The 15,572-nt window shown below is 47.1% G+C and overlaps 1 protein-coding gene across 1 annotated transcript in view; it reads right to left on the minus strand.

Moving 5' to 3' along the window:
- Positions 1 to 4,470: 4,470 nt before the first annotated feature.
- TRIM28 (tripartite motif containing 28) overlaps positions 4,471 to 15,572 on the minus strand; it is a 68,861-nt gene continuing 57,759 nt past the window's right edge. The window contains exons 16-17 of the mRNA XM_029584606.1: positions 14,624 to 14,758; positions 4,471 to 6,134 (exon numbers count right to left, since the gene is read on the minus strand). Coding sequence (XP_029440466.1) covers positions 5,913 to 6,134; positions 14,624 to 14,758 — 357 coding nt within the window. The 3' untranslated portion in view covers positions 4,471 to 5,912. The remainder of the gene's footprint in view (positions 6,135 to 14,623; positions 14,759 to 15,572) is intronic.

The raw sequence follows: 15,572 nt of genomic DNA on the forward strand, positions 1-15,572 counted from the left end.
CAAAGCTTCATCTACAGCAACTGAACGTGCACTCTTACACAGGGCGCACTGAATTCTGGTCGCACCACTGACCCGCAAAAGTTTGGACCTCTTGCTTGGCTATGGACTCTATGGGACCCTCTTGCCTAGAAAGGAGACCTTTTTCGGCACCACAAAGTAAACAGAATTCCTTCCCTGACCATACTTCTCCAGAAGGCCAGGAAGTGTCCTTTAGGGCGAGCAGCCTTTGCAGTGACCCAAACACTGCCTCCTGCCTGATGCAAGAGACCACGTGGGACTCCACAAAGGCCTCCCGAGACAGGCACAAAAAATCTAGAGCATAGCCCTCTCATATCACCTCCAGCACCCAACAGTCTGAGGTAATCTTTTCCCACTTCATAGAAGCTGGACAATCTGCCTCCTACAGCTTGTGAGGAGAGGGGACCGCTGGCTTCATTGGGCTGATTTTCCGTTCCCAGTGCCCTGCCCAACGCTCTCTCTGCCCGATCTACGTACTCCACAAAATGGAGAGATTACTTACCTGATAATCTCGTTTTCCTTAGTGTAGGCAGATGGACTCATTACAAATGGGTATAGTGTGCTCGTGCTAGCAGTTTGAGACGGATCTGACGTCAGCACATGGTACATATACCCCTGCAGGAAGTGCAGCAACTCAGTAATTTCCGTCTCCAAAGCAGTTTGGAGCTACCTTACACTCGCTGAGCGGTTTTTCCAAATTATAACGACTAAATTCTTAGAAGAAATCCTACCTGAAGACGAGCCCCGCACTCCTGCGGTGATACCCTCGGGTCCCTCCCCTGTTGAGTTTCCTGAGGTGATTTCCATGGTCCCTCGGAGGTAAGCGCCTCGGTCGGGTGGCCGGATCGTGGCAGGGACCTAGCCCCCGAGTGAGAAGGGCTCGGGCGCGGCTTAGAGGCAGCGGGTGCACTTCCTCGAGCGCGGCGGTGACGGTACTTACCCTCTTCCCCCCGCAGCCGGAGACCGCCCGGGTCGCAGCCAGGAAGCGCCGAAGATCAGGTAAGGCGTACATCTTTACTTTACTGGTCTTCGAAGAGCAAGGATTAGCAGGGTCTGCACAATCGGAAGCTGGCTGCTGCTCTCTATGTGAGAGTCAAAAGCCAGAAGCAGGGTCCAGCTGGGGGGCTGTTTGTGGCTTTTGTTTCCAGGTCTGACGAGACTGTGCCTTGAGAAATGGTCTCTTAGAACGGGATCTGGCTAGTGGCGGGTAGGACTTCTTCGGTCTGAAGAATGACTTTTTAGAGTCCTTCCGGAAAGGCTGCTTGGTAGGATAGTCCTAAGGTATCAGAGAGCTGTCTTAGAGTCTCATGAGGATCCTTTAGTTCAGCCACTGTCTTTTGAATCTGCTTGCTAAAGAGATTGTCCCCTACGCAGGGGAGGTCGGACAATCTGTCCTGGACCTCAGGGCGAAGGTCTGAAGACTTGAGCCAGGCCCATCGTCTTGCTGAAAGAGCAGCTGCAGATACTCTGGTTGCAGTGTCAAAGATGTCATAACATGATCTGATCTGTTTGCCTGCCTCAAAACCTTTGTTAACTAGGGTTTGAAGTTGTTCTTGAAGTGACTGAGGCATGGAATCTGACAAGTCTTGAATCTGCTTAAAAATGACCCTATTAAATTGGGTCATATAAAGCTGATAAGCGGCAATTCGGGAGATCAGCATTGATCCTTGGAAGACTCGGCAACCAATGGCATCTAAAAACTTCTGTTCCTTGCCAAGGGGAAAGGAAGTGTGAGGTTTTGACCTTTTTGCTCTTTTTTGTGCAGATTCAACCACCACACATCGTCCTATTCAGTCTAATTGGAAGGGAACCAATTCAGACATTTCCTTTACAAAATTTATGAAAGAGGTCTTCTGGAGGAGAACGCTTTCTACTCTCAGTGGGTGAAGGTGGTGATGGCAAATCATCAGTGACTGGTAAGGAGTCATCAGTCCAGTTATCATAAGGATCAGCACCTGTCCCTCTAGGAACTAGAGGGGGATGGGGTAGTTGGATACCTGAAGGTCCCAGTCTAGGCTCCAAAGGCATCAAAGGAATAACCAGAGGCACTGATGAAGGTATCAAAGACCCCGGCATCGACGGATGGCTCGGCACTGATGGAATCGGTGGGGACGGCCGTATCCGCCTCGATGGCTGAGGCAAAACTCCCGATGAAGGGATACGGAACGATGTTTCTCCTCCTGAGAGTAAGTGGGGAAGGCACCGGAGCCATCGGTGACCTGGGGTCCATCGGTGGAAAAGCAGCCATAAGCGCTTCCATCCTGGAGAGCAGCGGTGCCAATGCTGCTGGAATCAGGTCGATGGTCAGTTCCGCAATCAGTACCGGTATCGGAGGAATCTGGAGTCGTTGCATCGCTTTGTCGATGGCCTGAACCATCCGGTCCAGTTCTTCTCGGAGACCTGGAGCAAGCAGCCCCGGCTCCAGATCAGAAGATTGAGGCAGAAGCAAAGCCGGAGGGACCACCGTTAAAGACGGAGTCGCGGCTCCCGATGCCCTGTCGGGCGAGGGTTGCCTCAGTGACCCGGTCGCCGAAAAGGTCGGTGCCTTCTCTGGGCAGGGTTTTTTCAACAGCGGCTTGGACGATGGCGAGGTCGATTTTGCTCCCTCGATGGTCCGAGTCTTACGGTGCCAATGGCGATGTTTCTCCCTACGATCCCCTCAGTCCTGAGAGGGATTAGATGGTGTCGAAGGCAGAGAAGTCGATGCTGGCATGAAGTTGACAGTGCCGGTTCAGACTACGTCGATGCAATGGACGAAGTTGGGGTTTGAGCACGGAAGAGAAGTTCCATCTTCTCCATTCTGGCCTTGCAACCTTTTGGTGTCATAAGGGCACATTTGGTGCAGGTCAAGACATCGTGCTCTTGTCCAAGACACATTACACAGACTTTATGGGGGTCTGTAATGGACATGGTGCGAGTACAGTCCGGGCACAGACAAAACCCCGACACCATGGCCAAAGAAAAAAATCGAGCCGCGGTACGGTCGACAGCCAGTAGGCTGTGAGGGCCAAACTAGACAGTAATCGACGGAAAACAGGTAAAAACTTACTGGAGTACCGCGGTCTGAAAAATGTTAAAGGAGGGACCCCTGTGGCGAAACTTTTAGCAATTCCGTGAGGAAAATTCCTGTCAGGAATCTCTGCAGAGCTCCTTAACCGCGAGGCTACTGCTGCGCGGAAAAAAAGACTAAAGGGGGACCCCTGCTGGCTGCAGGGTTAGTGCCATGCTGGGCATGCCCAGTAGGGGCAAGTCAAAGTTCTGGAAACTGACAGAAGTTTTCCGTGATTGGGCTCCATCCTGTGATGTCACCCATATGTGAGGACTACCATCCTGCTTGTCCTGTGAGAAAATGAGTGACGACTTAACAGTCTGGCTAGGGGACAAGAGTGAGGACATTTTACGCTTATGGTTGGGCTAGGAGGGAGAAAAGCTTTTTTTTTTTTTAAACTCATGGCTGGTTGGCTGGGAAGGAGGAAGTGATCTTGGAAGACAATTGATGGCGGGAGGGGAACTTTTTTTTTTTTTTTTTTTTTTTTTTTTTTTTTTAAACTGAGCTGATGGATGGGGAGGGTGAGAAAGGAAGGGCCTTATTAAATTATGGCTGGCTGGGAGAGGGGACATTTTATTTTATTTAAATCAAAGCAACTTTGTTGTAGAAAATGTAATTCGATCGCTATTTTTCTAAAGTGACATGACCCAACTGTAGGGCTGATCCATGAAATTCAAGAGCTATGTGCCCCCCCTTCTCTGTGCCCAGAAAATCCAGCTGAAAAATTCCCCCATACTGCAAGAGGAAGGCCCTCAATCCTTCTGTCTTGGCAGATTGAAGCAGCTCTCAGCCGCTTACCACTGCTCTTAGGCTGTTTCCCCTTTTCTAAGTTAAAGGGAAATTTCCCCACAAAAGAAAGCCAAAGAAATTATTTTCCTGAATGCCAGGCATGCCCCAGATCGGCTCAGAGGGGAGGAAGAAGATAGGGAAAGAGGGAGCCAACCCCACCAGCTACCAGCCTCTCCAAGAGGTGGGTCCAATACAAACCAGGGCCACTAACCCCCTGCTTGGCTCTACTCTACCAAAGTGATAGCTGAAGAACAGGATCCAACACCCCTGGGAGCTATTTTTGTTGACTGCAGGCTAGAGATCCCTACAATCTGCTTAAGGAAAAATACTTGGGACACTGCAAGTGTACTGTAATTTAAGTACCAAGTGTACTGTACAGTAAAGCTTTTGTTCTGTCTCCATCTGCTGGTAGGAAAGAAAAAAGTGAACTGGTCTGGTGGATGTAAGGTGATTGGAAGAGTAAAAGATGGTTTTATTCGATGCAATAACTTATTGTTCATTGCTTAGGACCATGGTATTGGCAGTATAAAAATATAATACACCAGGAAGAGATTTACACACTGAACTCTGGCAACACCAATTTTGCTCAATGGAAACACTTAAAAGCCTGCAAGACTGTTTTAAGATTCAAATTTTTATTTTTAAAAGAAACTGACTACACACTAGATTCAAGAGTTAAATTTCAAGAAACATGAAAGCAGCATTCTAAAAATATACAAGCAAGCATATAGTCAAGATGTAACTTGTAAAAAAAGAACACTACTTGGAGGAGAAAAGCTTTCACCAATTTAGATACAGGAGTCTGAAAAATACAAGAGTCTGAAAGAAACTTATTTTTAATACAAAACCATAAAAAGGGGACTGGGGGCAGAAAATAAACCCTAAAGCCTTCAAAGAAATGTTCACTGCTGTTACAAAACATAGCACATGTAACCAAAGGGAATTTATGGGGTAGCAGCAGGGAAGCTAGTACGCAAGGAAAAGAGCTGCACAGTAAGAGGCAAGCAGCTAAAGTAGTTTAACTGCTGCCACCTTCAAGGACTAAGAAGAGCAGAGGCTTATTTTCCTCCAGGTGACAGCAGATTCTAGCCCCTTGACACTGGGCCAATTGCAATCCAACCATCTTGTTTCAGTATGAAGGGGGGTGGGTACTGAGAATCCTAATTTTTTGCAGGAAGCAAGGTACTGAACGCAAGTACAAAAAAAAAATAGGCAGTTTTCACATCAGGAGATGCAGATCGTGCATCCGGGAGATGAGATACCCAGTGTTGAGCAAGGCAAATCAATTACTTCTCTCAGCCAAGCTGCTGAGCAAGCGATTAATACCAGGAGCATATGAGGAAGAATAAAAAAAAAAGGAGGCCAAGGTAATGCCAATCCACAGCCAAAAAAGGTTGGATTTTTCAGGATATCTGCAACGAACTGTTCAGATATACTTGTATTCTTTTTATCTAAAAATTCACACTAGTTGGTATCCTGAAAACCAAAACACTTAGTGGCTCTCAAAGAACACAGTTGCCTGTCCCTGAGCTAGGCATCCTGACCTAACAGGCAGCAAAGAGGAGGGCTACATGCTGCTCCAAGGCATGAGAAATATGGAAGGCACAGTCTCAGGGCAACACTGCAACTAGTAAGGAACTCTAATCCATTTAACTAGTTTGGAGGACTGGAAAGGATGCTCTCCAAGAGAAGTTGGATGAAGCTAGCAGAGGTTTGGGTGGGAGGGGGTGCATACTGGATTTCTCTTTGCAGTGAAGATAGTAGATGCCTGCTTTTTTCCAAATTGGTCAAGTTGATCCTGTAAACAAGTTACAGCATCCCTGCGAAGAGAGATCAAAGATCTGAATACATTTCTTGTGCAGGATTATCTATGACCAAAATAGGATTAACCATTTGTAGATACAATGCTTCATCTGATTCGGAGTCAACAAGGAAACGATCATTCAAGTTATGGCGAGGTATAGGGGTGAGACTAGAATATGCCACTGAAGTATGGCGCGTGTTCTGGTCCTGTTGTGGTTTCCGAAGGGAAGAGAAAGCTTTCTGGGGTCAGGACTCATTCCTCCTCCATGCTGTTCTTAACCGCAGGGATGGCACTCTCGCTGGTTGTGCTGACTGGGGTACTCCTCTGAGTCAGGCCACTACTTTCACTGTGCTGCTCTTCCTCAGGCATCACCTCTCCCAAGATACAGGAGAACTTTCTGTCACCGAACTGCACACTGAGCTTGGTCTCAAAGAATGCCTGAAGTCCAATGATTGATTGCACCACCTCTTTATCCTGTTATCCAAGAGCAAGAATACATGCATCAAGAACAAGGCCATAAAGCAGACTGCATGCACATGTTAAGAACCAAAGTCACCTGCCCTTACCCCAGCTAGCTCCCACATTCTTGTTAAGCAGCCAATCATCCTACTGCTACTACACAATCTCCAGGGAGCCCAGATATAACCAAAGAAGTCATTGCAACTTCATTCCTGGTCACTTGGTTATGCGCAATGCAGCACGTTAAAGCAGCAGGTTTATAGAACATAGAAGTGACAGCAGAAGACGACCAAACGGCCCATCCAGTCTGCCCAGCAAGCTTTCACACCTATTTTTTTTCATACTTATCTGTTACTCTCACCGCTGAGGTCAGGGCCCTTATTTGTAACTTTTTGGTTCCAATTCCCTTCCACCCCCACCATCGATGCAGACAGCAGTGCTGGAGCTGCATCTAAGTGAAGTATCTAGCTAATTGGTTTGGGGTAGTAACTGCCATAATAAGCAAGCTACTCCCATGCTTGTTTACTCTGCCTGTGCAATTCAGTTTCTCTGGAAATCTGCTGGAAGGTGAAATTAGTTCTTAACTGGTCAATTACTTTCCTTGAGTCCAGTCAGACCAGTCTAGACGAATGGGTTATGCCCAACTAGCAGATGGAGATTGAACAGGCTTGCTGACATCACCCCTTGTATGTAAACATGCTGACCTCAGCCCATCACTATTACCTGTAGCAAGCTAACTAGATATTTTAGACCTATACAGATTAAACAAATCTTCCCATTCTAGGTTTTTTTTTTATTTTTAAAAACCAGAGGGCTTCCAAAACCCTACAGAGGAAACAAGAGAAAAATCTGTAAGGAGTATTTACGCTACGCAATATACTCACCTGCTTATTTCAATATCAATACTGATAATCAAAGAACTAAAGAGTGAAAGAATAAACAACATGCAATGATATATCACCTTGAATACTGTGTACAATTCTGGTCGCCGCATCTCAAAAAAGATATAGTTGCGATGGAGAAGGTACAGAGAAGGGCAATCAAAATGATAAAGGGGATGGAACAGCTCCCCTATGAGGAAAGACTAAAGAGGCTAGGGCTGTTCAGCTTGGAGAAGAGACAGCTGAGGGGGGGATATGATCGAGGTCTTGAACAAGTAGATGTGAATTGGTTATTTACACTTTTGAATAATAGAAGGACTAGGGGGCATTCCATGAAGTTAGCAAGTAGCACATTTAAGACTAATCAGAGAAAATTCTTTTTCACTCAACGCACAATAAAGCTCTGGAATTTGTTGCCAGAGGATGTGGTTAGTGCAATTAGTGTAGCTGGGTTCTAACAAGGTTTGGATAAGTTCTTGGAGGAGAAGTCCATTAACTGCTATTAATAAAGTTTACTTAGGGAATAGCCACTGCTATTAATTGCATCTGTAACATGGGATCTTTAGTGTTTGGGTAACTGCCAGGTTCTTGTGGCCTGGTTTGGCCTCTGTTGGAAACAGGATGCTGGCCTTGATGGACCCTTGGTCAGACCCAGCATGGCAATTTCTTATATTCTGGAAAAGAGAAAATAGGTTCCTACCTAATAGTTTTCGTTCCTGTACCACCACGGATCAGTCCAGACTCTTGGGTTTTGCCCCCCCCAGCAGATGGAGACAGAAGTTTACCAACAAACTCCGCCTTATCTAGGCTGGTGCCACCTACAGTCTGGCAGTATTACTTAATGTCAAAGCAGGATGGATCAAAAAAACCCAACTATATACAGTAACCTAACAACTTTAAACTGGCTCATTAACCCCCAAATGGGTACAGAACCCATGCGACTTGGAAAAAACTCGATTGATCTGCCGAAAAAAGAAAACAGACTGAAAAACAGAGTGGACTCTCCATTACCTTCAAGTGCCAAATGGGCGGGACTCTGGACTGATCCGTGGTACTACAGGAACAAAAGTTATCAGGTAAGAACTAATTTTCTTTTCCCTGTACATACCCGGATCAGTCCAGACTCCTGCGATGTACCAGAGCTTCACTTACTTGGGATGGGATGCGGAGAGGCCCGCTCTCAGCACACCTTCTCCAAATCCTCCTGCCCCCGGTGCCTGAACATCCAACTGGTAATGTCTGGAGAAGGTATGTAATGACTTCCATGTAGCCACTCTGCAAATTTCCTTTGGAGAAATCTGTTGACATTCCACCCAGGAGGCAGCTTGAGAATAAGTAGAATGAGCCTGAAGACCCACCAGCACAGGCCGACCGCCCAATAAATAAGCAGAATTTATGGTCTCTTTCAGCCAACGAGCTATCGTAGTCTTAGAAGCCATGTTACCCCCCTTCTTGGCCCACTCCAGAGCACAAAGATGATCGAGACCCAAAAACAGTTGGTAATCTCCAGGTAGCATAGCAAAGCCCTATGAACATCCAGCTTCTGTAGATCCTTACAAAAGGGATCCGATCTATCCAGATCGGAGAAGAACGGAAGCTCCACCGACTGATTTAAATGGAAGGATGACACCACCTTGGGAAGAAAAGAAGGAACCGCTCGCAGGGAAACTCCAGAATCCGAAATTCTCAAAAAAGGGCTCCCTACACGACAAGGCCTGAATCTCCGACAGCCTGCGCGCAGACACAATCACCACCACAAACACCACTTTCAATGTGAGGTCCTTCAAGGTTTCCCTTTGCAAAGGTTCAAAGGGCATCGTACACAAGGCTTTAAGAAGCAAGTTCAGATTCCAAGAAGGACATGGCTGTCTCATCGGCGGACGCAAATGCTTCGTGCCCCCGAAGAAAACGAGTGACATCAGCATGTACGCCACCGTTGTCGCATTGTCCGAGAAGACTCACATCATTCTGCCCTGAATCCAGGGAAGAAACACCTGCAGGGCCAGACGTACAGCCCTGGTCTCGAGCTGGTTTATGGACCAAGATTTTTCCATCGCTGACCAGAGCCCTTGGGCAGACCTGTCTGCACACACCGCCATCCAACCCGAGAGGCTGGCATCGGTGGAGCTTATCAGCCAAATTCGGAGTGTCCAAATCCACCCCCCGTTCCAGATTGTCCAGTGACAGCCACCATGACAGACTGGCTTTGGATTCTGGAAGTAGAGGCATTGGAAGATGGCCTCTTGCACTCTACCCATCCTGAATACATACCAGTCCCCTGGGTCAGACCACTCACTGATCTCCACCACCCTCTCGATGAAAGAAAGCCCTACTTCTAACCCCTCCCAACATACATTCCACTTTAGATCATGCACTCCCGAGGTCCTCAGCGAACATCTAACAAAAGAACTTCTTAACCTAGATGTCTCAAACCCCAACATCACAGAATCGGTAGCCAACAAATTATGCCCTTTGTCAACCAATAAAACCAACCCGACACCGAACAGGAAAGTGGTTCTCCAATGAACTCCAGAAACTTAAACAAAACCTTAGACGTAAGGAGAACAATTGGCGCAAGGCCCCCTGCCCTAGCACACTAGCTGCCTACAAATCAGCCCTTCTACAGGAACTCCACTCTATGAACTAAAAGATTTCTATGCTCACAGAATTCATGACCTCGAATTAGACGCCAAAGCCCTAGTCTCCTATGTATCCGATCTCACAAAAACCTCAACCTTGCCCATTCCAGATGACCAAGCACAAGCTAAGGCCAACGAACTTGCAACCTTCTTCCAGAGCAAAATCTCCAACCTTCTAACACTCTTGCCCTCCAGCTCTTCCTCAATTCCTACCTCCATCCCTTCTTCCTCAAGCACCGGAGCATTATTTGAATCATTTGATCCAACATCCGCCCTAGAGATTGAATCCATAATAAAGAGAATGAAACCCTCGACCCACCCCTATGACTAAATCCCAACTAAACTGCTCTTATTTGGTGCCAGACACCATCTCCAAACATCTCGCAGACATCATAAACTGCTCGCTTTCACAAGGAATCTTCCCAGATGCTCTAAAACTAGCCACACTCAAACCCCTGCTTAAGAAACCGAACCTAGACCCCAGGGAACCTAACAACTTCTGCCCCATCTCCAATCTGCCTTTTGTTGCTAAGATGATGGAAAAACTAGTCAATACCCAACTATCAGACTACCTCAAAGACCATAAAATACTTCATCCAACGCAATATGGATTCCGCAAATCGCTAAGCACAGAAACCCTCCTCATTTCACTCACAGACTACCTCATCATGGGCTTGGACACTAGACACTCCTACCTACTAGCTTTTCTGGACATCTCAGTGGCGTTCGACACAGTGAACCACTCCATTCTCCTAAATAGTCTAGCCGACATCGGAATAAAAGGAACAGCCTTCAGATGGTTCGAATCCTTCCTCAGTGACAGAGGATACAAAGTCAAAATCAACAATAAAGAGTCCCCACGCATCAGTTCCCCACGAGGAGTACCTCAGGGCTCCTCCCTGTCCCCCACCCTTTTTAATATCTACCTTCTCCTCTGCCAGTTGCTTACTAAACTAAAACTTAAACACTACCTCTACGCAAACGACGTGCAAATCCTGATTCCTATAACAGAATCCCTTTGTTCTGAAGTCTTCTAAGACTGAACTTCTTATATCTCCCAACCACAGCAATAACCTTCAACCGACCCACAACAATACCCTGGTCAGCCAAGCAAGAGATCTCGGAGTTATAATTGATAACCAGCTAAATCTAAAGAAGTTCAACCACACAACCAAGGACTGTTTCTACAAGCTACAGGTACTAAAAGACTCAAACCGCTACTGTACTTTCATGACTTCAGAACAGTCCTCCAAGCCATTATATTTTCTAAGTTAGACTACTGCAATTCTATTCTACTAGGTCTCCCTGCCTCTTCCACCAAACCTCTGCAGATGCTTCAAAACACAGCTGCCAGAATCTTAAATTCCAACAGAAGAGATCACATCACGCCCATCCTCAAAAATCTGCATTGGCTACCCATAAGCTTTAGAATCCTACACAACACACTCACCATCATTCACAAAAGCATTCACAAACAGATCCCCATCGATCTTCGATGCCCACTCACTATCCACACCTCATCGAGACCTATCAGAGAAGCCTACAGGGGATCACTACGCGCCCTCCCAACCAAATCCACCATTCATGCAGCCACCATTCATGCAGCCACCAGCCACCATTCATGCAGCCACCAGCCACCAGCGGGGCCTACCATCTGGAATGCCATGCCCCCTGATCTAAGACAAAGAACCCTGTCTATTAACGTTCAGAAAAAAAAACTTAAGACTTGGCTGTTTCAACAAGCCCTCCCTTAATTCAGGCCCATCTCAATTATAATCTCATACCAATGCCCTTTATCTAATGCTCTCCTTCACATTTTTAAAATGATTTGTTTTTGCTATAACTATCGAGTTATCTTCTGCTATTGGCTCCTCTTCCTCCAGGTTCCAGTACCCCTGTTTTATTGTAACTTTGCCTTCCTCTGTTTTGGTTAATGTTATTCCCCTTTGTTCCTTGTAAACCAATCTGATGAGATCTGTATCATGAATGTCGGTATAAAAAAAGCATTAAATAAATAAATAAGATGGAACTGCTCCGACACCGGGCTCCAGCGAGACAAAAGCGCACGCTGTAAAGGTCTTAAGTGAGCGAACGCCCAAGGAACCAAGCGCAAAGTTGAAGCCATGGAGCCCAGGACCCCGAAGATGCCACACTGTGGGATTGTTCCTTCGAAGAAGGGAATGTATTTGTTCCTGCTTGCCCAGCAAGGTATAGAAGTGTGCTCTGAGATAAATCAACTTCTGAGTGGGTTCCAAGTGACTCTTCTGCACATTGAGAACCCAACCTAGGGATCTCAATGTGAACATCACCATGTGCACGGATACTCTCACAGTCCTCCCAAGACTTCACGCGAATCAACCAGTCGTCCAGGAACGGGTGGACCAAGATTCCCTCCTGACAAAGGAAGGCCACCACCACCATTCAACCTTGGTGAACGAGTGAGGAGCTGTTGCAAGACCAAATGTGAGGGCTCGAAATTGGAAGTGTTGTCCCACAACCTTGAACCGCAGAAACCTCGGGTGATTCAGCCGGATCTGAATGTGTAAATACGCCACTGAGGTCCAGAGAAGCAAGAAATTCTCCTTTTCGAACCACGGCCATCACTGTCCTCAGGGTTTCCATACGAAAGCGAGGAACCAGAAGGCAACAGTTCACCTTCTGCAGATAGAGGATGGGCCGAAATGTGCCCTCCTTCTTGGGGACCACAAAGTACAAGGAGTACAGACCTCGTCCCCGTTGAGCATCCAGAACTGGGACAATAGCTGTGAGCTCGAGAATTCATTGTAGAGTCACCTAGACCGCCTCTCACTTGACACGTGAGGCCACTCGGGACTCCACAAAAACCTCCCGGACCGGGCGCAAGAACTCCAGTGCACACCCGTCTTTGATCACTTCTAAGACCCAGCAGTCTGATGTAATTCTTGCCCATTCCATGTAAAAGTTGGATAATCTGCCTCAGACAGCTTAGATGATGGAATGGGTGCTCGTGGCTTCATTGGGGGGTTTTGTTTTTTTATTATTATTACTTCCTGCCCCAAGATGTTCCGAATCTCTTCCGGGCTGGCGACCCCCTTGATAGGACTGCTGGCGCCCCGAAGCAGGTTTAGAAGCAGGAGTTGCGGAGTATCTACCCGCTCTGAAGCGGCGAGAGTCCCGAAACCTAGCTCGTGGAGGGAAGACTGATCCGGGAACGTACAGGGAACGCCTCTCTGTACCAGCTGCCCCGAGGAAAACTGTGTCTCAGGGGCAGCGGGTCAGATAGCAGCCACAGGGGGAGAGGTCGGCACCATCGACTTGCATCCCAGAGAGGAAATAACCTGTCAAAAGGAAATAAAAACAAACTTACCCCAACAACAGAGATGGGAGGGGTGGGGAGAGCTGCAAATAGTACTGCCTGCAAGCTATAGAATGCTCCCACTAAAACAGGAGCGGAGGCTACAGGAAAGCTCTCCAAATAATTGCCTCAGAAAATGCAAAGTTTGTTTTTTTTTAAATTAGACTTGATCCATCCAAAAGAAAGGAAAGCGGAGGAAAATAGAGAAAATTTCTAAAATAGCTTTCTAGTCATCTCAGTGGGGAACGAAAGCCACCACTGTCATATATGTTGGAGTCAAGAGAATACTGAGGATTAGTAGAGTGTGCACTACCTTATAAAGGAAGCATCCTTCAAAGTTCTATCTGACTCCATCTGCTGGAAGGGGGAGATAACCCACTGTCTGGACTGATCCTGGTACGTTCAGGGAACAGTAGTTCTTCTAGTTTTTCTGTCTTTTTGCCTTTTCTATTTGGTTGGATCAAGTTGTATTTAAAAAAAAACAACCTGTTACTAAGGTCTCTGTGCCGCGGCACTCAGAAGCTTGCAGGCAGAACATTTTCCCTTGTTTATACCACTTGCATCTGCTGGAGTCAGAGGAATACTGGAGGGATGCAGAGGGTGCACCTGCTTGCATAGGGGCGCCTCTTGGGGCTAAACGTTTTGGAGGCCTGGCTCGGGGTCCTGAGGGCATCAGGGACTCTGAGGAACCTTCCCCACCAGGTAAGCAGAGCCCCTCCCGCGAAAGCCGGACAGAGGAATCCCCACAAGCTAGGTACAGAGGAGATCGTGGCATGGCCCCGAGGTGGGAGAGGAGCAGCAAATGAAATGAGCTGAACTGCCGGGGCTGAAGGAGCGGAAGCACAGAATGAACTGTGCACGTTCCTATCTCTCTCTCTAAAGCTGCAAAATTAAATAGGTAAGGGAGGAGCTCTCTCCTGAACCTGCCTGATAATACTGTTTTGTTTTTTTTTTAAACCCAGATAAGGGACAAAAACAGCCCTGTCAGCAGCTTCACATTCAAAGCATCCCAGTGAAGGGAGACAAGTATAAGGAGAGAGAGAAAGGCTGAACAGGGGGAGTGACTGGCACCACCCATCCACCCTGCAGCAGAGGACCACTGGGAATAGGGAGCCAAGGCTATATAAAACAAGGAGCCAAGCCCCTGTAGGCCCCTGCAAGAGTAAGGAGACAGGAACAGTCTCCTGTAGAGAGGATCCACAGAGTTCACACCACCAAAAACTTTTTTTTTAAATTAGTAACACAAATACTTGCTTGATCCAAAACATGATAGACACACAGAAGGAAAAAATCCCCAAGAGGGACAAAAAGAAGACGGAACCACAGGGTGAGCTGTTCCACCTGCTGGAGACAGACAAATACTGAAGGTCTACAGGGTAGGCTCTGTCTTCATATAGGATACCCTTTCAGTTTTGGTTTGTCTCCACCTGCTGGACAGGAGGCTCAACCCATGTTCTGGACTGATCTGGGTACGTACAGGGAACAAGAGAATTCCTGCTCTATTTGTGAAATGTATGCATCACAGGTGGTGTCCTGTCTAGACATTCCTGCAAATCTGGGAAGGAGGCAGGCACTAAGTACTTTACTTGCTGATTCAAAAGCACTCACAATCCACCAGTTGATTCACAGAATAAAAGGCACACATCTCACCTCAGCAAGCCTGCTGAAGTTTGTGAACATTGTCCAAACATCTCTCACAAAGTCATCTGGGGAGCAGTATGATGGGTCTACCTTCCCCTGCAGCTTCGCTCGGATCAGTGTGAGGTCAATGGGGCTCTTGTTGTCCTGGAGATAGGGAAGAGCATTAGCATCTTCTGCTGGCCAAAAACTAAAAGCAGCCCAAATTCCAGAAAAAATAGATTCTTCCACTACAATGCATTACATTCAGCAGACCATGGATTATTCATATTCTATGCTTATATTGCTATGCAGAAAGATCTATTGTTTAACCATATGCAGCTGTTCTGTGGCTTTCAGCTCAGGTCTATTAAAGTATGCTGGTTAACACTAGCCCAACTGCCCCCTCTTTAGCTATACAGTTTTCATGCAGATGAGTTGCTTACCTGTAACAGGTGTTCGCCGAGGACAGCAGGATGTTAGTCCTCACAGATGGGCGACATCAAATGGAGCCCCGACACGGAACACTTTTGTCAAAGTTTCTAGAACTTTGACTAGCACACTGAGCATACCCAGGAAGCCACCAACCCCGTGGCCACATGGGGTTCCCCCTTCAGTATCGTTCCATAGCAGAAAAGTGCAAGCGAAAAACAAAAACAAACCGTAGGCAAACCCAACTCCGCAGGGTGGCGAGCAAGTTTCGTAAGGACTAACATCCTGCTGTCCTGAGAGAACACCTGTTACAGGTAAGCAACTCTGCTTTCTCCCAGGACAAGCAAGATGGTAGTCCTCACAGATGGGTGAATACAAGCTGCAGGCTGCTCCCGCAACACACTGGGCCAGACACCCAATAACATGGAACAAGCACAACAGGGTGCTGTTGGCAACAACGGGGGGCAGCCTGAACCTCAGATGGGCCCTAGGTAGGGAGAGTTGGGTTCTTACACTGGAAACATATTACGGAGGTCAGACTGGCCAAAGA

Source organism: Rhinatrema bivittatum, chromosome 19 (genome assembly GCF_901001135.1).
Source record: "Rhinatrema bivittatum chromosome 19, aRhiBiv1.1, whole genome shotgun sequence".
NCBI lineage: Eukaryota > Metazoa > Chordata > Amphibia > Gymnophiona > Rhinatrematidae > Rhinatrema > Rhinatrema bivittatum.